This window comes from Panulirus ornatus, chromosome 68 (assembly GCF_036320965.1).
Source record: "Panulirus ornatus isolate Po-2019 chromosome 68, ASM3632096v1, whole genome shotgun sequence".
Classification (NCBI taxonomy): Eukaryota; Metazoa; Arthropoda; class Malacostraca; order Decapoda; family Palinuridae; genus Panulirus; species Panulirus ornatus.
The window spans coordinates 23,169,697-23,194,874 of NC_092291.1; the positions used below are offsets into that span (position 1 = coordinate 23,169,697).

Sequence of the window (25,178 nt, forward strand, 5' to 3'; positions counted from 1 at the left end):
GGAAAGAGATTTCAAGGAATGAACCGAAAGTTGAAGAGAACAGAAGGAAATAAGCCATTGGTGTACTAGTATACTAATACAAACGAAGGCGACAAGAAGGGGGCCGGATCGTTGGGCTAGAAACCCTCCTCTTCTTGTATTCTAATTTCTAGATGAGGAAGCAGAAGGAGCCAATCAGGGAGTGCTCATCCTCCTCTAAGGCTCAAATCGAAGGATCCTGAATGGGTGTGGATCCAACCAAGATGAGAAGAGAAGAGAGATAGGTAGTGTGTTTGAAGAAAGAAACCTGAATGTTCTGGCCTTGGGTGAAACGAAGCTCAAAGGTAAAGGGGAAGAATGGTTTGGAAACGTCCTGAGCGTAAAGTCTTAGGATGGTGAGAGGACAAGAGCTAAGGAAGGAGTAGCACTACTCCTGAAGCAGGAGATGTGGGAGTGTGTGTTACAGTGTAAAGAAGTAAATTCTAGATTGATGTGGGTAAAACTGAAAGTTGATGGCGATAGATGAGTGATTAGTGTTCCTTAGTAGCTAGCTATGAGAAGAAAGACCATGAGAGGCAAGCGTTTTGGGAGCCGCTGACTGTGTGTGCCAGAGGTTTTATATATATATATATATATATATATATATATATATATAGGGGAGGATAAACAGCTGGGTTGAGTGTAAATATGACAAATTATATGAAGGTAAACATGCTAGTATATATATGTAGTAATCATACTTAGATAGAACTATATTCTCATAATGTATTCATACGTACACAGGTATGTCTGGATCCACATCGGGTTAATACAGATACTTAGTGATCATGATATAAGCTTATCATATAAAAGATATAGAACAAGAAGTATTCTCCTCACCATGAATGAACCGAGCTGGAATAATTAATGCAGTCATCTAAAGAACAAAATATACCATTTCCAGGAAATATTCTTAGCTTTTTAGATGTTTCTCCTCATGCTGAAGGGCACTGAATAATCTATCATCCGTTTTCTAACGCTTTACAAATAGCACTCCAAATTAAATCGAGTCAAATCAAAATCTAAATGACAAAATATCTTCCTAAACGTCAAGGGAAAGCAAGACTATGAGAAAGGATCAGCAAGCGTGGGAAGATTAAAAGAGTGAATGAATTCCACGTACACACCAGGAGGCGGTTCAAATGCTCCCACACAGACTCCGGAGTGCTGTTGTTGTTGCTATTAAAGATTTACCAAGACCCTAACCTGGCGCGGGCCCCCCCTTGTCTCCAGCCGGCCCGCCCAAGGCAGAGGAATGGTTCAAGCCCACGCGTTTCCCATTCTTAATGCTCGAGAGTATTTCGTCCACGTTCCACTCCATCAAGACCACTTTCCCAGCACCCTGGACCGTGTGTTTTTTTTATTTTTCTCTAACCTCTTACCCTGCATGGTGTAGTTACACAGTCATCTGACTACACTCGTGGAAAACATTTATCTTCACTCACTGCTGCACCTCCTCCTCCTCCTCCTCCTCCTCCTGCCTCCTCCTACCTCTTCTTTATAAGCACTGACTGGACTAACCTATGAAAATTCTTTGTTGATTTCGCTAAGGATGATCACCTCCTCTCCTTTGTCGAGCAAACTGCAGAGGTTATTGCTGAGGGAATGAAGGCCCGTTTCCTCTTTCTTCAAAGACTATATCTTCTTTTAATTATACAACCACTTCTGCTCAGGGACCATTTGGACGCCTATCCTCTAAATCGCATTGACTTTTCATCTCCGCTCGAAATCAAGAGAGATTGATTATCCGTGCGGCAAAGTGTGTTCTTTATCCAAAGGAAGTGTGTCAACCTCTCCTCTTCATCTACTGATGGGGAAGTGGGGTATCAGGGGACTGGGAATGCGGATAGGTACTGGGGGACTGAGAATGAGGGTAGGAAGTAGGAGACTAAGAAATAAGGTAGGTATTGGGACACTGAGAAAGAGAATAGGTAACTGGGAGACAGAGATATAGGGTAAGTACTGGGACACTGAAAAAAGAAAGTAAGTATTGGGAGACTAAGAAAGAGGGTAGGTAATGACATCATGAGAAATAGAGGGATAAGATATTTCATAGTAAGATAAGACATAAAAGGAAAATTTTGATACCCAAGACTGAAAATCAGATTTCTTCGTAAACCAATATAGGACGTAAACTTTATCGAGAGGGGCAATTAAGGTGACAAAGGGAGGCGAACGTGAGCTCCACAGGAGCGGAGGGAGACCCCCATCTGGGTCTACAAAAAGACCAAATTATGAAACTTTAAAACATCATTATCATAAGAGGAACAAGGTTCCTCTGGGACTATCCTGGCGGGATGTCCGCAACATAACTGATGCCGGAATAATGTTATCGGTGATAAGAAATGACGTCTTAGAAAGCCAAAGCTAAGTAAGGCAGGTTCTCGGGCTATGGAGTCATCTTTTGGAATCAACAGAAAATGGATATTGACCACCTCAGACCAGACCAGATCCGCCTCAGTATGCAGGTCCAGGATAGGCCAAGGATAGGCTCCCCCATGACTTCCGATCCTGCTAGATGGCGCTGCCGTGAAAGGCATCTCGAAGGGGAGACACTATTCTCTTTCATGGATCGGTTTTATCTTTCTTTTTTTTTTTCACTTGAACATTGTTGACTGATTCCCCAGTAGGTTATAATACTTCACAGTACTCTCTCTCTCTCTCTCTCTCTCTCTCTCTCTCTCTCTCTCTCTCTCTCTCTCTCTCTCTCTCTCTCTCTCTCTCTCTCTCTCTCTCTCTCCCTCCCTCTTGTGCTGGTTGTGCTTCACGGGGCGCGTCGCCACACTGCTTCGCCTCAAGATACACAACCACTGTACTAATCTGGACGGATCGCAAGAGACACTGCGTTCGTTCGTCCTGGCTCCCCACTGGAGAATGTCACTCCCATTCCACTGAAAATTTGGAAGACGTCATAGCACTGAGATACGCGCTAACACAATGAAGCCTTCGAGACACAGTGGCATTGTTCATAAACAGTGTCGGTGACATATTTCCTTCTAATATTGATAGAAATGTAAGAGTTACAACGATTGCTTCCTTTTTGGAGCAAGCAACTGTGTACCACAGATTTGCTATAGAGCACACTCTATGTCTCGGTCTCAGAACGAGGTGGTTATTAGACTTACAGGCAGTAATCTAGTTGAGAAATGATATAATCTTACTCACAAATGAGAAAACGTTAAATCATGAACGCTCGCTAAGGCACAGCAGGAGCTGCATTAAAAGAACTGTAGCATGGAAAATGTGTGGGTAAATGTATGAGATTTGTAATGCTTGATGATTCATATTCATGAATCACTTTGTGAGAAGTACACCCTTACGGAAATATGAGATCTAGTTAACTATTTCTTGGATAATATATAGCTTCCATTTTGTTCCAAAGACTCACCTGTCTTGTTTTCTTACCCCTGTATCCCAATTACCTCTGGATTTCTATTTTCAAATGAGGTGCGAGTGAGCCAAATAAAGTCTTTCACATTCTTAGATTCTGGATATTCTACTATTTTTCTACTTTCAAAAGTTTCATTGTCTATTTCGTTTTAAGAACGTTATAAACAAAATGGATTATGATACGTACCTTCATCCAAGTTAGAGCCAATAAGAATCTCCGTCTTCTTAACCTCCCCTCGACGAATCATCTCGAGTGGGTCGTCTGGAAGGAAGGCCCCGTCCACAATGGGTGTGGAAGGGAACTGCAAGATGCCGGCGTAGCTGTTCCACTGCTTGAGAGAGAGGGCAGCCGCGTTCACCTGTCTCATACACTCCATCATCTTTTCGGGCTCCTCGTTTATCATGGACGCGTTGCAGCCAACATCGTCGATGAGTTGGAGGCCGATGTCATAAGCTCTCTCGGCAGACATGATCGACCATGGCGAGTTGACCACCCCAGACTGCAGGATGGCGCGATCGAACAGGTGACTCGAAACTGGAGACATCAGGTGCACGGCGATCGACCCAGCTCCCGCCGACTCGCCAAACAGTGTGATTCGATCGGGATCCCCGCCGAAGAATTCCGCGTTGTCACGCAGCCACTTCATAGCCAGAGCTTGGTCGTACATCCCTACATTGCCCGGAGCATCTTCCATATCCAGGTATAGGTATCCAAAGGCTCCACAACGATACTGCATCGAGGCGACTATGAAGTTGTTCACGGAAGCCATGATGTCTGCGTCATATATTTCGAGGGTGGATGTACCGCCCATGTATCCACCCCCGTAGATCCACACTAGGACCTCTGTGGGTTCCGCTCCAGGCTCCCGGAGATGAGCAGGAGCCCAGATATTCAGGTATAGACAATCTTCTGATAGTTCTGTATTGGGATTCCACATTTGTTCACCAACGAAACCAGGGAAATAGTTGAAAGGCTCTTGGACACAAGTGTTAGGAAGTTTCACTGTATCAAGGATGCCTGGCCAAGGATCGATTGGTACAGGCTTTTTGTAGCGGAGGTCTCCTACTGGCGGTTTAGCGAAGGGGATACCATAGAAGGAATCTAGATTTTTGCCGAAGACGTTTCTCCTGAAGCCTCTTAATAAGCCACTCTTGGTCTGCACCACAAGTGGGTCTTTAGGCCTTGCTGTTTTGATTTTACGTTCTTTCTGCTCCCGACGTGGTTCGTTGACTTCCAGGGTTGATGAGTTAATGAGACTATTATGCAGGTCAGTGGCCACGCAGAGCTCTACCAGAGCGGCCAACAAGAGCACCCAACACAGGTTGACCTGAACCGCCATGGTGTCGAGGTCCAAATCAAGAGAGTATCAAGATACTGTCATCAGTGTCACCAGGGGATGTGATCAGGTGTTTGTTATAGCACCGGTAACGTCACCACATACACACACACACACACACACACACACACTCACACACTCACACACACACACACACGCGCGCTACTAGCACTACCTCCAGTCAACGTCCCGGACGCTCACACTTCGATGATTTGTACTATCGTGTTGGCAATGGGAGACGTGGCACCACAGGTGCTATGCACCGAGCACCGGTGGCACTAGAGCTGTATTATCTCACTCGACTCCGTAACGTCGTCAGGATGCTTTCACTCTCAGCACTCCGGTGTCGGCACTCATCGACGCAGTGCCGGCACTACAGCTATCACTGGCGCATGAGATATGTTCCTCTTGTCATCCAAGGCGACAGCAAAAGAGAACCTGGAAAAAAGGTAAAGAACCTCTGTGAATAGAGTCAGTTTAGGAGGAGTCTACCTCACACTCGAAAGACATTTGTAAATAGATTCAGTTTGAGACGAGTCTCCCTCTCACACTCGAAAGATATATGTGCATAGATTCAGTTTAGGAGGCATCTCCCTCTCACACTTGAAAGATATCAAAAGTCATATATAGATATGTCTTTAACTCATCTTCATACAATAAACTCTTTATCTCCACGTATGTGCGTACACTGATTCAAACCTACGCGTGTATACATCCTCGGAAAAAAAAAAAAGAGACACTGTCATCCCCACAGACATTCGTACAAACGCTGGCACAGATGCACGCAGCGCTGACATGCAAAAGCAGACATATGCGTCGCCTTTGTGTCATAAACAATAGTCTTTTGTCCTCGTAACGTCGCATGTCCGTCTCCCATTTATCTCCACAACCTCAGTTGCGCAAAATAAAAGGATGCAGAAATTCTTTACTTTTTAATATCCTTTGTTCACATTCTGAAGAGACAAATAAGTATCTCCCATCCTGGAATACACGAACAACATTTTTTTTGGGGGGGGGAAAAAAAAAACCCTCGGGGGTTTCGGAAATTACATTCATGCTGCTTCACTTATATGGCAAACCAAGGTTTGTAATTGGATTCGCACTGGTTCGGATCACAAGGCAAAGCAGGTTTGTCCGCAGTGTGGTACAAGCAAATTAACCTTTCCGAATGCGGTCGCTAGGAAATACCTGGAATTTCATATATGGTTTACAAAAGCAGAAGAGATTTATGTTGGAGTTTTCAGTGTATAAAGACAGGTTATGTATTCAGAAATATCATTAGTTATCACAGTATCATTCATCAGAGAGTATTGCACTCTCTTCACTAGACATTAAACTATTTCGAATGATCGCAGGTGGTGAGGATGGGATCATAAAATTCTCCATAAGATGTGCTTGGAGATCCAAGCCGCTGATGTCCAAGGTCAAGCAAAAAGGCATGAAAGGTCACCAGCAAGGCTGAAAAAATTCATGTACGCGCGCGATCACACACACACACACACACACCAATTTTATATATATATATATATATATATATATATATATATATATATATATATATATATATATATATATATATATATATAGGGAGCGGGGGGGCTGGAAATCCTTCCCTCTCGTTTTTAATTTTCCAAAAGAAGGAACAGAGAAGGGGGCCTAGTGAGGATATTCCTTCAAAGGCCCAGTCCTCTGTTCTTGACACTACCTCGCTGATGCGGGAGGTGGCGAATAATATAAAAAAGAAAAGATATATATATATATATATATATATATATATATATATATATATATATATATATATAGGTGTGGTGTATGGAGAAATGAATGTATATGTAAATGGGAACATATGATCTCAATGCACGAGTACGCAAATTGAAGCCTCTTAATGTTTAACCTCATTTTCGTCTACTCTGATGAAAGTCTTAGGTACGAACATCAGGCACTCAGGAGATGAGCAGACGAGGTGACCTTCAAGCCTTCACTCAAGGCCAGCCTCACTGTGACCTTCTCCTGGAACGTCTGTGTCTTGGATCACCCACCTCCTTCCTTCAGTGCCACTCCATCATAAATCATAGTACAGGGCATTACCGCGGGATCCTTGAATTATACTACAGGGGGGACCATACATCCTCTGGAGAAAGTTGGTGTCATTTGTGCTGAATTTGTCATGATTTATGGCCACTGAGTATGCCACCGCACCACTGTTGTATTATGTATGATACAGCGCATAACCTTACGCAGAGCCTTCTAAGGTATACCGAGAGGTTTGCTACTTATCGTACATCGTAACAGACTGAAAAACATCGTGTGTTACAATGCTCCACTTATCTTGAACATCCTTTTGTTGTACTACATATCTTGAATGAAAAGAAACTGCATTATCTTTCGCATTATTCCCTTGCGTTTTCCCAGAATGTATTATGTCACTAGTGAGCATTAGCTTATGGAAATCGCCCTATAGTCACTGAAGTATTTTGTGTTATCGAACAGACTTATGCTATGGATGAATTCGTACATCATGTTATCACTTTGTTACCAGTGGGAATGATTTTAAGATATTAGTATTTCATCGAGTTCTTAAGAAACAATGGCTGACCATCAGCAACATGAGAAATATTACCTGAATCTGCAATACAGTTTATGTAATCGCAACTTAGCAGTAAATGCTGCACTGTAATACATATGTAAGACAGTCCACACCTGCGCTTAGAAAGGCTGTTTGCACCAGAAGTCTATCAAATATACTAATAGACACATCCGAAACATGTCCCATACTGATAAGAAAAGAGAAGAATGTTGCAGAAAAAAGATTAAGAAAAGATTTCGTCCTTTAATTTTTTTTTTAATGATGTATTTCTCACTGAGCTTAAGAACATAAGATGAGAACTTACGAGAGAAGTTTAAGTAATGGACTTTCCAAGAGAGACAATTTAGTTTGCGCGGTACAATGTCGGATTATCTAGGTAAACGTCTCATGGGTATAGTATGAGCGAGTTGGTTGTTTTTTGAGTATACATCCTACACGATTAAATAAACTGATCAATGAGTAGATTTGTTAATAAATAAAGAGTAGAATGAATGAATAGATATTTTTTCTTACACACTTGGTCGTCGTTTCCTACGTAGCGAAGTGGTGCCAGGAATAAACGATGAATAATCCCGTTTGCGTTGCTCCCCTTCACTCCCCAGCTTTCATATATACGGCATCAAAACCAGAACCTTATTCACATCCAAGTCCTACATCCGTTTCTCTGGTTCACCGAGACTTCTTCAATTGCCTTGTTTTAGTCCATTGATAGCACGTCACCCTCTGTATACCATATCGCTTAGATTCGCTTTCTCCTGTGCAAGCCTCACACCCTCCTGCATGTTCAATTTCCAGTCACTCAAAGCGTCTTTCATTTCATCCTTCTATATCCAGTTCACTTTCCTCCTTCACCTTGTGAGGATAATAACGATGATAATTGTAATGATGATAATAATAATAATGATAGTAATAATAATAGTAATGATAATAATAATAATAGTAATCATAATAATGATAATGATGATAATAATGACAATAATAATAGTGATAATAATGATATTAATAATAATAATAATAATGATGATAATAATGATAATGATAATAATAATGATAATAATAGTAACGATAATAATAACAATAGTAATAATGATAATGATAATAATGATCACAATAACAATTATCATTATCACTTCGTTGTTATCATTATCATTATCATCATTATCATTACAATTATCATTATTTTCATCATTATGATTATTATCATTATCATTATCTTACATTTAGAAGTTATTTGTGCAGCAAGAATGCGGGAGGGATGAAAGTTTCCAAAACTCTTACAGATCTTGTGGGATTAAACGCCATAAGTTCCCCTGGTACTATACACTGGTATGGCGATGCTAGCTGGACTGAGGTTTCGCCTGCCATAACCCAGAGAGCAAGGTAAACTCAGCAGTTCACGCGGGCACCATCATCATCCTCAGAGTCTCTCGCATGAAGACCGCTGACTGACTGACTGACTGACTGACTCCTGCCTTTGATGTCACAGCAGCGGCAGAAGCTGCAGATACCGGCAGACCCTCCCTCTGACGTGTAGCCCTCTCCTCACACATGTAGGTTATCATCAGGGAAAAGTTATCCTTATTTCTGATAAACACACACACACACACACACACACACACACACACACACACACACACACACACACACGCACATACACACACACATGCGCGCGCGCACATAAATACAGATATATATATATATATATATATATATATATATATCTTTTCTTTTAAACTATTCGCCATTTCCCCCGCCAGCGAGGTAGCGTTATGGTCTACCTTGACCGCATTATATGCCCTGGTTCAGCAGGCCGCTCTCACAGCCCACATCGTTCCAATTCTTTCTATATTCATGCGTAGATATCCGAAAGGCTCCTTTACTCCTCCCCTTCCATTTTGCCTATGACACATAGATCCCACACTTTCAATCTCTCCTCACTCATCATCTTCACATCCCCAAACATTTTCATCACACCCACGTTGGCCCCTCTCAGTCAGACCCCACCCATTACCAGAATACAAGTCTTTAATAGTCATTTTTTACACGATCAACAGGCCATTGATTCTCAACATCACATTCATCGTATTTAAGGCCAAAGACACATCCATAGAACGCTGTCGACACCAGCATACCTCCACCCTTCCCCATCTTTGCTCTTACAGTCCTGACCTTTCCTGAAACTCGCTCCACATCGTTGTTGTTAGTCAGGGGTAAGAATATTTGCCCCGAGGGACAAATTGGAAGGCGAGGTAAAAAAAGATGAACGGAAGGATCTATAAAATAAGAGGTGGGAAATAGAGGGGAAGCTGAGAACATGTGGGCTGTACGCCTAGTGCAGACGATGTTATATCATAATGAGTTATTTCACCTTATCTATCTACCTACGTTATTTAGAGAGAGAGAGAGAGAGAGAGAGAGAGAGAGAGAGAGAGAGAGAGAGAGAGAGAGAGAGAGAGAGAGAGAGAGAGAGAGAGAGAGAGAGAGAGAGAGAGAGAGAGAGAGAGAGAGAGAGAGAGAGAGAGAGAGTATACCCCACACATACACACAAATACCTCTCCAAACCCAAAATCGTACACATTCCTGAAAATGTCACCAAAGCTGTTGAATACAGAAAAGTTGCAAGGTCCACACATGTGACACTACACACTACATATATCATGTGTAGCCTTCTGCTTCTGACTTCTTTCTTGAGCGGCTGAGTGAGTTCGGTGTTTAGGAAACCATAGTATTTCAAAGTTGTCTTCGTGGGATCTTAAGAACTTTCAAATTAATACGCCCGGAGGATCAGACTTCTACAATACGCATAATTCTATTCTCTGCTACCAATATTCATGAAAGGTTTTTCACCCACTGCTGACAGTAGATCATTATCTTAAAAGTAGAATATTATTATCACCATCATTTTATATTCTTTTCATAAATACAAACGTTTTCGAAAATTGCAAGCAACCCGACAAGCATGATGTGTTCTGTCGTAGTTATAAGCTAAGTAAGTTTTTGAGAGTTTGTAGTTCGCCAGGTCGTGTTTGAGGCCACCTGTTCCACTCGAGAAAATTGGTGATTAAGTGGTTGCTCCTCCTGCTTCCACCTCCCACATGTGCAGCTTTTGTACCCTGACAGATATTTCCACAAGTCTCTAATGTCCTCATATTTATCCACATTCCCTTAGCGGTCAAATATTTAAACTGTGGTTCCTTGAAATCGTTCGGCACCATAGTCAAAGGCTTGGACCATCTCTTCTTATGACCACCGTCACTGACGAACTCCGACGTAAGCTGCCCAAGTCGACTCCTCTTGGATGGGTCCTCTCCACGTTATTCAGGCTTTCACAGAGGTTCTGAAGTAGGAGGCGTGTCTAATGCTTCGCCCCTTCTTCCTCACACCAATGTGGAGTCTTACGTTGCTAAAATACAGTCGCTACGTAGGGTCTCGACACTTATATACACATAAAAGTACTCGATACCAATTGATTTGGCTACAAACGATGAACCAGGCTTGTGTGTGTGTGTGTGTGTGTGTGTGTGTGTGTGTGTGTGTGTGTCTAACGTATACAACATCCTCCTGAGGATGACTCCAGCGGCTCCAGATATCTGTGATGGACAGTCAGTCATACCTTTTCGCCCAGCCGGTCAGCACCGTACAGCATTCTGTTTTCTCATCGTCATCAAAGCCCCACTACACCTGCTCCCTCCTGATGACAACGTTGCGTGTCTTTCCGAAGGGAGGGTCCTGGATGGGATCCCCTCAGAGTGGCGTGGAATGGATAGCCATAGTGACCAACACGAGCGTGCGGTGAGGTGGATGGTAGTGCTTTGGTGGGAGAATATACGGTAGTGAGGGAGAGAGATGCGCTGAATGGTGTATGGGAAGCGTGCAGTGGTGATGGAAGGTGAATGTAGCGGTCAGGGAGAGCGAGAGAATGTGGAGATTAAGAAGAAATATTGAGGTAGGAAAATGTGAGGGTACCGAGAGTGTGTGTCGGGCAGGCAGAATATATGACAGTGCACAAGTTAATATTGGGGACTGACAATGCTATAAATTGGACTGAAAACTTATGATATCTCTGATATGTATCATGTTCTGTGATAACCATGAAGGACATCACCGTTGACCTTCTTCGTGAAGTCGATGACCTTTGGCGGCGTCGCGTGGTGTCAGCGGCGTTCATAGTTTGCAAGATGCAGCAGCCACAGCTCCCGTGGCAACTCCCTCCCGGACCTGGACAAGTCCATAACCACACCAGAACTATGTGACGTGACCAAACTGTTACCAAGTGAGAGTGGTGGGTAGCAAGCAAGCAGCCAGCCATCGCCTCGCACACGAGGGAATCTGAGGGACCAACAGGCTATGATCGTGGTACATACATTGTTAGGTAGAGATTGTGGCGTATATACCTCACGCTGATCATGTAACAACAGCCCACACTAATGCTCATCAAGTCTAGAGATTATATAACCGATCAACCTTGCATTTATGAAGTTGAAAACCTAAAATCCAGTGACATTTAAACTCCGTATATACCGAATTGGATCAGATTTTCTCCCTTTAAAGACTCATCTAAGATCCTTCAGCCCTCAGGAGACGAGCTCTTTGGAGTTCAGCTCTGTAGGATGTTTTGATCGAGCCATCTTCACCGATATGGAGTGAGGACTTGAGTCAGACGTCCCTCCCGACGACCACATCCCCAGAGTAAGACGAATAGGTTTCCAGGACGAAGACTAATACACTAATTCTGGTCATCGTTGGTTTCTGCGTGAGCAAATCAGGACTCGCTTTTGCCCGAGTCTTTGATGTCTCATAGCGTGAAGCTGCCGCACTGGAAGGGCGCTGCTGCTTGACCGGGGATCGGTTGGCTGGATCGTGTTTGTGTGGCGATGGTTCCCCGTCGTCTGGTCCCCGTGCTGCTGGCTGGAATCGTCATTTAGAGATGTTTGCTGAGCTGAGGGACTGTGTACGTGGCAATCGTCCTCGATGGACCGGTGGGACTGAAAGCGTGGTGATGGTCCTTACTGGACTGGAGGGAGGAACTGGGTACGTGGTGATGGTCCTTCCTGGGCTGGAGGGATGGATTATGTACGTGATGATGGTCCTTGCCGGGCTGAAAGAAGGGAATGGTAGTGGTAATGGTCTATGTCACACTGGGGGGGACTACGTACGTGGTAATGGTCTATGTCACACTGGGTGGACTACGTACGTGGTGATGGTACTTGCTGGACCCACTGGTGGTCCTCACAAGGCTGGAGGGAAGAAGTGTGTACGTATGTGATCATGTTTGCTCCCTGGGATGAAGAAAAAGTGTACTCACACAATGATCGACTGTGGCAATTCTCCAACATCAGTTTGCAGTAACGCAACTGTAATACCCAGTTTCTCCATTTGAATTATCGAAGACATGGACAAACTTAATTCAGTGTACTAATGTACAAAATATAAGTTGAAGGTCAGTTGTTCGTGGTAAGGTCAACCAGCAAGGCCAGAAAAATCATTCTACACCCACGGGACTTTATCTAAGAACCAAACTTGGTCTGAAATTTTCCACTGCTCAAAGTTGTCAGGATTTTGGCATCCCTTTGTCAACTTAGATTTGATAAACAGGCAAGCTGTTACTGCTTCTGGGCACTCATTGGGTTCTTATATTAACTGGTCACTGGGTCTTTGTATTTCTCTTGGTATACACCTATAACCATCTAGAGAGAGAGAGAGAGAAATATAGATATAGATTCCTATGAGTCCACGGGAAAAATGAAACACGAAAAGTTCCCAAGTGCACTTTCGTGTAATAATCACATCATCAGGGGAGACACAAGAGAGAAATATAACAGTCAGTTGATATACATTGAAGAGACGAAGTTAGGACGCCATTTGGTAAACATGTGATTGTCCAAATATAGATATAGATATACATATATTTGCTTCACTATCCGACTTAAGAAGAGTTCAGTTATGTATCACATGTTATTATACAATTACCAAGCGTGAAAATTTCCCGCAGTTCTTCATAATAGTTCAATTATCGCATTAGTAAAATCGTCTTCGGACCAACTACATGTAAATTTTCTTCTTTGCACTTATATCTAATTATCGGTTTTGGCAAAACTCGCAGCTTTGGGTTATGGAAATACTCGTCAGGCATTTCTACCTTCCTCACACAGCTGTATTGAGGACACTTTCATAACAATTGTGTTAAAGGTTAAACTTCGTGAAAGAAAATGTGGATATTTTTGTGTATCTTTATTGGCAATTTATGGGATTATTGTGGGGGAGCGTCGCAGGCGAGTGGTTTGGGCGAGTGGTGCAGGTGAGTGGTCCAGCTGAGTGGTATCTGTGAGTGATGTAGGTGAGTGGCGCAGGTGAGTGGCGCAGGTGAATGGTAAAAGGGAGGGATGCAGGTGAGTGGTATCTATAAGTGGTACAGATGAGTGGTGCAGGTGAATGCTGTAATGGAGGGATGCAGGTGAGTGGTGCAGATGAGTGGTGCAGGTGAATGCTGTAAGGGAGGGATGCAGGTGAGTGGTGCAGATGAGTGGCACCAGTAAGTGGTAACCTAAGTGTTGCAGGTGAGTGATAAAGGTGAGTGTTGCAGGGTTGGGTATCACACGTGAATCATTTTCGAGGTGTTGTTACCGTGTAATACAGGTGAGTGGATGTGTGGTACCTGGTGCATGGGATCAACACAACTGCTGGGAGTTATTACACACAAATCCTATTACGAATTGCAAATCCTATTATGTACTAGCAGCCCCTCCTCTTATAGCTGAATAATGTAATTCTCTCCCACGCTGAAAGAGTCCAGGAAATAATCGCCTTAAAATATTTTCGTAAATCGCCCAAATTTGGTCATGCCTTATTAGACTCCATGTATATGTGACCCACTCTGTGTCCTTTTTGGACATTTTTGCTTGTTTCTCTGTCAGAATAATTTCTGAAACGCACTTCAGTTTCTGACCACTTTGGGGTTGGCGTCATTCATATTTCCATGTTGATTAAGACGACAGGTATATCCTCATCCACATTATTCCCTACGTCTCTGATCTCCTCTGCTAACACAAATAACCACGAAAGATTCCAGTGGTCTGTTGCTGCTTACATTCCTTTACATCCCTTTGTATCTCCTACACTGATGTGTGCTCTCCAGCGATTCTAGTATTTGTCCCATGAATCGTGTTGTATTTTAGACCACAATACGAGGCGGTTTAGAGATTCGTTTGACTGTGTGTGATATCGTGGAACATAAGGACAAAGATTGTCGTGATGGAGACGCAGGATGGGTCAGGTGTTACACTGCTTCATCTGGTTGATCATTCCTTGTGTTTGAGGGATCTGGGAGAAGTCAACACCTCACCTCTTGACTGCAATCCGAAGGGTCCTTATTGTCTTGTATGTCTCGTAGGCAGAGTCCTCTGGGCTGCTAAGTACTTTGAACAACTATATTCGTAAGGCAGGTTCTCTAGGTGAACGGGTGCCTTCGAACAGGATCAACGAAGCTGTTTCATTCGCTTCAGACATGAGGAAATTCGTAGTCGAGTTGAAAGGTACGAGAGGAACGTGAAGACCTACGGATCTAGCGGAGAGATGCTGATAACAAGTAAAACCTTATGACCCGGAGATCTCCTCTGTCGTTTGTTGTATTGACCACATATTCATCTAACTGGAGAGGAGCTTTGGTCACCCATCTTTTCGAAGAGCGAAAAAGGAACCAACTGCATTTCACCAACTATCAAGGTCGTGTACCCTTCATAATGCAAACCGACTCTCTTGTCTAAAAGATGTTACAGGAAATGGTTCTAAATTGCCACCTTTTGATGCAACAGTCTAACTAGTTTTCATTATATCCAAAAAAAAAAAGGGGCCCAGGTGAGGATATTCCCTCAAGGGCCCAGTCCTCTGTTCTCAACGCTACCTCGCTAATGCGGGAAATGGCGAATAGTATGAAAAAAAAAAAAAAAAAAAAAAAATATATATATATATATATATATATATATATATATATATATATATATATATATATATATATATATATATATATATATCATCTCAAGCGAGGCTGTATTGAAGAGAGTATATGATTATTGGGTTAAGTAAAATTAAGAAATCTGATATATTCATCACATCCTTATTCCAGTGAAAGATACTGGAAAGCATTTGATTCAGTCTGGATGGATAATCACTGCAAAGATAACAATGGATCCTCACTCAAATTCCTCCCTCGTATAAACAAGCCCAAATGCCGACACTGAAGCGCTAAACATGCTAATTATCTGAAGGCACTGATGGTGCTGTGGTCAAAATGGACTGGAATTACGTGCAGAACGGCTAGCATTATAGACCCACTTCCCTCTCCTCTGCTCTCGAGGTATAGTACCAGGCATGACTCACTAATAATCATGACCCATAATGAACATTTCGTTGGGCAGAAGAAGAAAAAAAAAAGGGATGAACGAAAAAAAAAAGAAACACATTTACCTTTTTGTAAATTTTTGAGAAAACCTCGTTTCTTTCGATCGACGACGTTAGTCTTGGTTATAATTAACAAGCAATAAACCACAGTCTTAACATTAACTTAACTACACGTGGCTGCTAAATTCGAAATACATGGGAGGGGAAGCTGAGGTTCGCCTGTGTTTATCGAGTGCAGTATGAGATCATCAGGCCGGGGGCTGGACCAGGCAGAGGGCCAACATTCCAGGCATAGTCGCCTGGAGGTGGCTGAGCGCTCGCCTGCTTTCCATGTCCCTCCAGCGGTTCTCCCCTCGTATACTTCATACAGCTTCCTGGAGCTGGGCCAGTTGCAGTACACTTGGTGTGTGTGTGTGTGTGTGTGTGTGTGTGTGTGTGTGTGTGTGTGATTACTACTGTGTGTGTTATGGGGTGAAAGTTTACACTCGTATTGCCCCGTCTCTGGATCTTGTATACATGTAACATATCTTTCACTTATGTGTGTATGCACACACACACACACACACACACACACACACACACACACACACACACACACACCAGCCTAAGCCTGTATAGGTCAGGTCAATGACCTTTGAAGTGAATTTAGGTTTGTCGAGGACGAAGCGAAGAGGAGCTTTGTGGTGTTCCCTCCCTGTAGTAAATGCCATGGTGAGTGATGGTACAAAGAGAGACATACTGCAATCACTCGCTAATGTTTGCATTGCTGGGTTTTCAACTTATATTCATCATATGATGAATCTTTCAACCGATGCACGGGTGGGAAGGTCGATGATAATGCAATACCTGGTACACGTACCACGTCAGACATCCAGATGTGTGTCCAGAACCAACACCAGTCATATGTTATATGTCAGCCAGCCAGGTGTGTTCACAGCCATCACCTAATACATGCACTGTGTCAGGCAGTCAGATGGAACACCAGGAGCATCATAGAGTCAAGCAGGTAAACACTCACCTTACGAAGCAGAAGGAAAACAGTGAATACTGAACAGTCTTGCTGGTGTATCCATGCGTGTAAACAGGTAATAGAATTGTGGCTCAAGGGAGGAGGCCAGGAAGATTAAACGCTGAGTGAACGCTAGCGTCGAGCTGATGGGCGGACCTAACAGAACATTGAGCCAAGGGAGCCTTGTGCCGGCAGTCAGTCGCTACGAGTCTTAAGACGATGACGGAGGCAGAACTGGTTATATCCTGTGCCCTTCTATCGACAGGTTGAGGGCCGTGTCTCATGCACATAACTGTCTTGTTAAGATTTACTGTATCTTTATATCAAGCTATAAATATAAAGAGAAAATTGATGGGTATTTCATACGGTGGCGTTGAGGTGACAGAGATGAGACTTAGTGAATGTGATGGGTGGTGATATCAACAGTGGTGGGTGGTGACAGTGGTGGTACTGAGTGGGTGGCAGTGGAAAATATGGGTGATGATAACAGACCTGTAAGTGGTGAGAGTAGCCCTGTAGGTGACGACTAAAGACATGTAGGTGGTGACAGTAGCCATGTAGGTGATGTTGGTAATAAAATGGTGATAATGGTGGGTAATGACACCAAAGGCACTGCTCACAATGGTGGCAAGTAGCAGAGTATAAAAGATTGCCAAAAGGTGAACAGATGTGAGGAATTGTACAGTCGCGAACATAAGTCCTTGGACCCTCCTGATCGAAGTTGCACCGAGTACTCCAGAATCTCCCAAAGGCACAGACAGAGACAGTGCGAGAAGAAGAACGCGTATAGGAGTGGGAAGGTTGATAGAAATCGCACTGAAGTATGTAGAGTAGAATTATCGGCCTGAGAGCTGAAGAATGGTAAACAAAAGAAATGAGGGTGTAGGCAGTAGTATAGGACCCTTACGAACACCAGTGTCGATAGGATAAGAGGATAAAGTCTCTCAATCAATCACTACCGCTATGGAACAACCAGACTGCAAGCTATGCACCAGAGAACAGTTTGGTACGCAACGGTATATCGTTAGCCAGCGATCGGGGAATAACAATTAAACCACGAAGTCCCACAAATGTTAAAGTAACAAGTTACAATATGTACCCACGTCAGGAAAATAATGCTGGTTCTACCTTTTTTTTTTCACTAAAGGGAGCTGCTAATAAAGAGAATAATAAATCCATGACCAATGAAAACACATAACAAGAAGGGTGTATTTAACATGTCTTTAACGTTCTCTCAAATGCATTGATTACGTGACTGTGAAGAACGAGATTTTATCATCTGAGGTATTATATCTGATTATGTTATACTCTCATCTGTTTATCTATCTGTGAAATAATCTAACTTACCGTTCTCCTTTATTCATCATTTCATCAATCTATGTAATCATTTATTCATCTATTTGTCGGTTTATTCATTTAGCAGTTTATACTTACGTTATCTGTTGTTGAGATTATTATTACTATTATCATTATCAACATCTCTGTTATCAATATATATATATATATATATATATATATATATATATATATATATATATATATATATATATATATATATATATATATATATATAAAAATATACATATATATATATATATATATATATATATATATATATATATATATATATATATATATATATATATATATATATATATATATATATATATTGGAAAGGATCACAATTTTGTGCGTGATCAAGATATTCCTATGAGTCCACGGGGAAAATGAAACACGAAAAGTTCCCAAGTGCACTTTCGTGTAATAATCACATCATCAGGGTAGACACAAGAGAGAAATATAACAGTCAGTTGATATACATCGAAGAGACAAAGCTTCGTGTATATGTATATATATATATATATATATATATATATATATATATATATATATATATATATATATATATATATATATATATATATATATACATATATATATGTGTGTGTGTGTGTGTAAAGAGCGAGAGAGAGAGAGAGAGAGAGAGAGAGAGAGAGAGAGAGAGAGAGAGAGAGAGAGAGAGAGAGAGAGAGAGAGAGAGAGAGAGAGAGAGGTCGACGCACGCGCAGGTCAAATCTTTGTACCCACAGCAGGGTAAGCTCATCATACCGTGGTTCCAAAGGGCAAATTTTATATTGACAGGTTAATAGGATGCATTTGGACGGCTTCCCCTCGAATGCGGTTTATTACCACCGTCAATTAGTGATTTTCTCGTTCCCTTTCACTTTTCTTTCCTCCCATATTTTCTATTCCATATTCATACCATCATTTTCTATCAAAATGAACTTAGAGGTTGATTATATCCTTTCAGAAAGTTCGTTCCATTTATGCTTTGATAAATATTCACTATAATTACCCATGTATGTAGCTAAGTATGGTTACAATAACTCGTAGACAAATATTGCTTTCTATTTTCATTAGTTTTTACATAAATGTAAATCAAATATGTGTTTAGTTACGTATCCAGTCAAGCGATCGTAACTAACCCTTTTTAAGCAGACGAAAGAAAGAAATTTTCGTCATAGGACAGTAATGTAATCCCGATGGAAGAGTAATGAATAATGAAAGTAATCGTCCTTGGTCTAAACTGGAAGCTGACAGACCTATTATTGATCTTTTGAGGACGATGGTTCGACCCTTGAACACAACGGTACAACCCTGGAGTTCGACTATACGACCCTTGAGCACGGCGGTACGACCCTGGAGTTCGACTGTACGACCCTTGAGCACGGCGGTACGACCCTGGAGTTCGACTGTACGACCCTTGAGCACGGCGGTACGACCCTGGAGCACGATGGTACGACGCTTGAGCCCAACGATACAATACTTGGGTGTCTCACGTTCCATTGTTTCTAAACGCCTAGACTCACAGGGGCTTAGGTGGAGAATAGCACTGCAGCACATCTCTCTCTCTCTCTCTCTCTCTCTCTCTCTCTCTCTCTCTCTCTCTCTCTCTCTCTCTCTCTCTCTCTCTCTCTCTCTCTCTCTCTCTCTCTCTCTCTCTCTCTCTCTCTCCATCTATCTATCTATCTATCTATCTATCTATCTATCTATCTATATATGAGGGACTTGCCAAAGAGTCACAAATTATTTCCTGATGACTGATCTGTTAAACTGTAAATATAGAGATGCTTAGAATGACAGCGACGACCTTCAGGATGACTATAATGTAAACAGGAGTCTCCAGCAGTGCATGTCACTGTGCTGGACCCATGAAAACATAATCATTGCATTGTATCTTCGAGTCCAATGTCATGAATCTCTTACGAATGCCAAGGTCCGAAAGAAATAAGTGGTGTGGACTTGACCTGAAATGTGAGGTACTTTTATACAAAGATTGCTGTGGGATTTCACTTAGGGGCGAATCGTCCTATGGAGAGGGCACGGAAACGTATTACAAGACGTGTACATATATTCAGATGACACGCAATCCAAAGCACACAAAGAGTTGCTCTACAGAGAAGCTTGCAATATGGTGGACTGTTCTTTTGTGAGGAATGGAAGGGTGAAAAGTTAGATATAGGAGATGGTACAATGATCTCATGAAGAACTGCTTGTCAATTGGTTAGATGGAGAGAAATATGTTGGAGAGTTATGAGGTGAGGATTTGAGTGAAGTTGCAAGACGGAAGGACGATTGGAGAGGCCTACTTACTGTTGTGTTCTTTGCTGGAGGAGTTGCATGGTAGGTGGTTGTGGCACCTTGGGAATTGTATGGTAAGTGACTGAGTTAATCTTGGGAATTGTATGTATAGTGGTCATGTTACCTTGGGAGTTGTATGTATAGTGGTCATGTTACCTTGGGAGTTGCATGTATAGTGGTCATGTTACCTTGGGAGTTGCATGTATAGTGGTCATGTTACCTTGGGAGTTGTATGTATAGTGGTCATGTTACCTTGGGAGTTGTATGTATAGTGGTCATGTTACCTTGGGAGTTGTATGTATAGTGGTTATATTAACTTGGGAGTTGCATGTATAATGGTTATATTAACTTGGGAGTTGTATGGTAGGTGGTTGTGTTACCCTGGAGTTTGCTGTGTATAAAGCTATTTTGAGGGAAGCTGACAAATGGCATTGTTACTGACTGTACCATGACGGATGGCAGGAAGATGTTTGGTATCGGATTATGTTGTGGAAAGTTATGAGGTTGAAACTTGTGGTCTGGAAGTGTTGTGTGGTGGACAAGCAGTAGTTTGTTTGTAAGATGTAAACGTAAGTTGGAGAAAGGAGTCTGTGTGAGCAAGTTGCAACAGCACACTCGAAGACAGTGAAAAGGAAGAATATAACATGTTAAGAAACTTATCTTTCAGGAAGTTAATCATTAAATCATACCCAACGGCTTGATAGGTCATGGCTCTCGCGATGACGTCAAAACTAACCTTTAATTGACCTAGAATCTAAACCCAGGTAATCACCTATCCCAGAGTGGAGTTATGTGTCAAGGTGTGGGTAATATATTTGATCAAGAGTTACATTACTTCTCGTTCCTCAACTGCCGTGGGATATCCAACCTAGTTTCTACGGGATCACATGAAGTAAAGTGCAATCTTTAGTGGGTCAAAAGATTTATCTTCGCATTGTAATCTACGATTCACATTCATGGACTGTGATCTCGTTGCTCTGTAAGTTTTAGATCTTTTTGAGAATTTGGTTTGTTAGTATCAGCAGATTCGGGAGTTCCTCCAGAGGGCCAGACGTTGCATTACACGCACGCGTTGATCGGCTGGTCTTTGATCGTTGGACTTGGACTTACATTGAGCAGAAGCTCCCACAACAACGTCGGAGAACGGTGGAATGACATTGTTCGGTGGTATAATCACTCACTCGCCGTTATTTTTCTTTTCATGCCTCCCATATTGCTCGCACAACCTTCTCGCTCACTAATAATATATTTTCTGAATAGAAATCATTCAACAGCCAGTAGGCTCTACCCTGAAAAAGAAATGGATGACTTATTGGCAACTGTGTTGTTGGGGTAAGTCGTAGTTCGTCTGGCAACACCGCCATCGTGTCTACAAGTATTAACACTCACCACAGCCATTTTCCTCTTCAGACCTCTCACATTCCCTGCATAACCTTCTCATTCCACCTGGAACATTTTTCTTCCCCGACAACGCTATCACCTCTGAGTCCAGGAATTTCTATCCTGCCAAAAATGTGTGTGTGAGTTGTCAGCAGCTGTGTATGTGAGGGTTAGTTGTCTGGTGTTTGGAATCTTCCGAGGCGTGTCTATAAACAGAGAGGAGGAGGAGGAGGACCTTGCTATAGTGTACATGAACATGACTGATACAGCTACTCTCTCTCTCTCTCTCTCTCTCTCTCTCTCTCTCTCTCTCTCTCTCTCTCTCTCTCTCTCTCTCTCTCTCTCTGTACCATGTGGTATTCCCGGACTGAGAAAGAAATCCGGCTGAACCTGAACGTATTTAGCTTAGAATAGTAAAGCAGGTCTTCCAAAGGGCAATATCGATCTCAGCGGGATGTTTAAGCCTATGTCTATCTGATTTCGCTTGTAAAAATGGACAGAAAGTCGTCCGCTAACGTTGTGCCACAAATGGAGGCGAACTAATCTTTTTTTTTTTTTTAAATCGTTAAAGTATGGTATCATATACTAATGATAGTAGTCGAAAGCAATGCCATTACGTATATTCCTGTCAGTATAGACTTGAAAAAACGCTTGGCTTGAAGTCCGCATTATCTGCCCCTTCTGATCACATGTAGAATTTGCACATCTTTCTCCTTCAGTCATCGCTATAAGCTTTTCAACCCTTACCACACTAACGTACGCACCTGATCTCCTCCAGTATCACAAACAGCCTTGAAATGGTCTGCCCTCCTTTATATTTCCTTGCATTCCTGAGTTCGTCGTCTAAACACCAACCACGGGGCAGAACACGACCATGTTTGGTCGCATCTTTCATCTCCCGAGCTCTCCTATCTTGTGAGAGAGGCACGCTAAATGTCACCTGGGCTCGGTGACCCTATCCCAGTATGCAGCAGTCCTTGACTGATGGTGGTCCTTGAATGATAGCAGTCCTTGACAGGTGGCAATCCTTGACTGGTGGCAGTTCCTGACGGTTGACAGTCCTTGGATGGTGGCAGTCCAGTGCTGTAGGTATTCCCTGACTGGTGGCAGACCTTCATTGGTGACAGCTCTTTGCAGATGAGACATCTCTACTCTTGACTGTCGTTGACTGATGGCAACACTTGACTGATGGCAGTCCTATACTATTTACTGTTCTTGACTGGTGGCAGTCCTTGGCTGATGGCAGTCCTTTATCGGTGGCTATCTTTGCGTGGTGGCTGTCCCTGACTGGTCTTTGATTTCTGGTGGTTCCCGACTGTTGGCAGTCCTTAACTGATAACAGTCCTTAACTGCTGCCAGACCTTATCTGATAACAGTCCTTGACTGTTGGAAGTTTCTGACTGGTAACAGTCCTTGACTGGTGGTAGTCTTTGACTGATGGCAGTCCTTGACTGAGTCACTACTGGGCGTCCATACAACTACCAGCCAATTTGTTGGTCATCTTGGTACCTTCATGGCTGGTTCTTTATTCTCCTGGGTTCCTCCTTCACTGTTACTGTTCCTCCCTCACTGTTACTGTTCCTCCCTCACTGTTACTGTTCCTCCCTCACTGTTACTGTTCCTCCCTCACTTTTACTGTTCCTCCCTCACTGTTACTGTTCCTCCCCCTCACTGTTACTGTTCCTCCCTCATTGTTACTGTTCCTCCCTCACTTTTACTGTTCCTCCCTCACTGTTCCTGTTCCTCCCTCACTTTTACTGTTCCTCCCTCACTGTTACTGTTTCGCCCTCACTGTTACTGTTCCTCCCTCACTGTTACTATTTCACCCTCACTGTTACTGCTTTTTAGAATAATGTTTCTCCTGTTTCCCTCATAACCTTTTCTGTTTGTTAGAGTAAATTTTCTGTTTGTCTTTCTTCCTCTATTACTGTTTTTTGAAGTAAATATTCTTTTCATTTTATGTTTCTCCCTGACTCTTACAGTTTGTTGATTCAACCTTCTTCCTCTGTTTCCCCTTCATCACTACTGTATGTTAGAATAAGCCTCACCATTCACGCTTCTCCCTCAGTGTTGGAGATCATCTTCTTCTTTTCCCTATTTCTCCCTCAGTGATACTCTGTTGGAGTGACTATAGATTATATCTTCGTTACCCTCTCCAATCACCTCTATTGTTACGAATTGCTAGAATGAATATTTCTTGTTCTCTTTTCTCCCACATTGTCGTCACTATTTGTTGGAGCAAATACTGGTTTTGTCTCTCAATCAATATTTTTTTATGGGGTGTTGGGATGGGGGGGAGTAGACACCATTTATCCCTGTCCCCATCTGTTAGTAAGCGTGGCTTGAGTGTTGTACTGGCTGCATCTGTCAAAGTTGTTTGGTCCGTCAGATTAACTATCTATCAACTGTCTATCACCCTATCTATCACCTCCCTGTCTATCCATCTACCTTTTTCTGGCAGGCTATATCTGTCCTGTACGTGCTATTTCTGTCTGTCTGTCCGTCTGTCTGCTTATCTCAGTCGTATTTCTCTCTGTCTCTCTCTCTCTCTCTCTCTCTCTCTCTCTCTCTCTCTCTCTCTCTCTCTCTCTCTCTCTCTCTCTCTCTCTCTCTCTCTCTCTCTCTCTCTCTCTCTCTCTCTTTTCCTCGCAAGAACTTGTCGCGCGTGATTATGTGCACAACTCCCCTGGCTCTGGACAGGCACCAGTGACCTACGGGAATGCCAGCTCCACGGCGCTCCACCACAGGGACCAAACTCCCGCGATGCCAGAGCCTCCCCCTCCCAAACGCTAATGCTGACGTCATCAGGGGATCTCGTGGGGGAATCGATCCCAAATGTCCAGCTGAAAAATTTACACATCCGTGGGAGATGTATGTTGAGGAAGCTCTTCCCGTGGTGATGGTCAGACGACGCTGTTCTGTGTTGAAGCAATACTCAGGGCTGAAGGAGGGGGAGTGGCACTGTCCCAGGATGGGTGGGATGGCACGTTACCCAGGGATGTAGAAGAGTACCACTGTCCCAGGATGGGTAGGGGATGGCACTATCCCAGGACTGTTAGATGGGGCGTTATTCAGGGCTGTAGGGGTGTGGCACTCTCCAAGAATGGGTGGGTAGGGCGTTGCCTAGGACTGTAGGAGGGTGGTACTGTCCCAAGATGGGTGGGTGGAGTGTTTCCCGGCGCTGTAGGAGGGTGGCACTGTCCCAGGATGGGTGGGTAGGGCGTTGGCCAGGGCTGTAGGGGATGGCACTATCCCAGGACTGCTGGATGGGGCGTTTCCAGGGCTGTAGGGGAGTGCCACTGCCCCAGAATGGGTGGATGGGGCATTGGCCAGGGCTGTAGGAGGGTGGCACAGTCCCAGAATGGGTGGATGGGGCGTTGGCCAGAGCTGTAGGAGGGTGGCACTGCCCCAGAATGGG

General features: G+C 43.1%; 1 protein-coding gene across 2 annotated transcripts in view; it reads right to left on the bottom strand.

The window, feature by feature from the left end:
• The window catches only part of LOC139747477 (acetylcholinesterase-like), a 216,539-nt gene that overhangs the window by 37,483 nt on the left and 153,878 nt on the right, over window positions 1–25,178 (bottom strand). For both annotated transcript variants that reach the window (XM_071659845.1, XM_071659844.1), the window contains exon 3: window positions 3,596–5,183. In XM_071659845.1, the coding sequence (XP_071515946.1) occupies window positions 3,596–4,748 (1,153 nt within the window). In that variant the 5' untranslated portion in view covers window positions 4,749–5,183. The remainder of the gene's footprint in view (window positions 1–3,595; window positions 5,184–25,178) is intronic.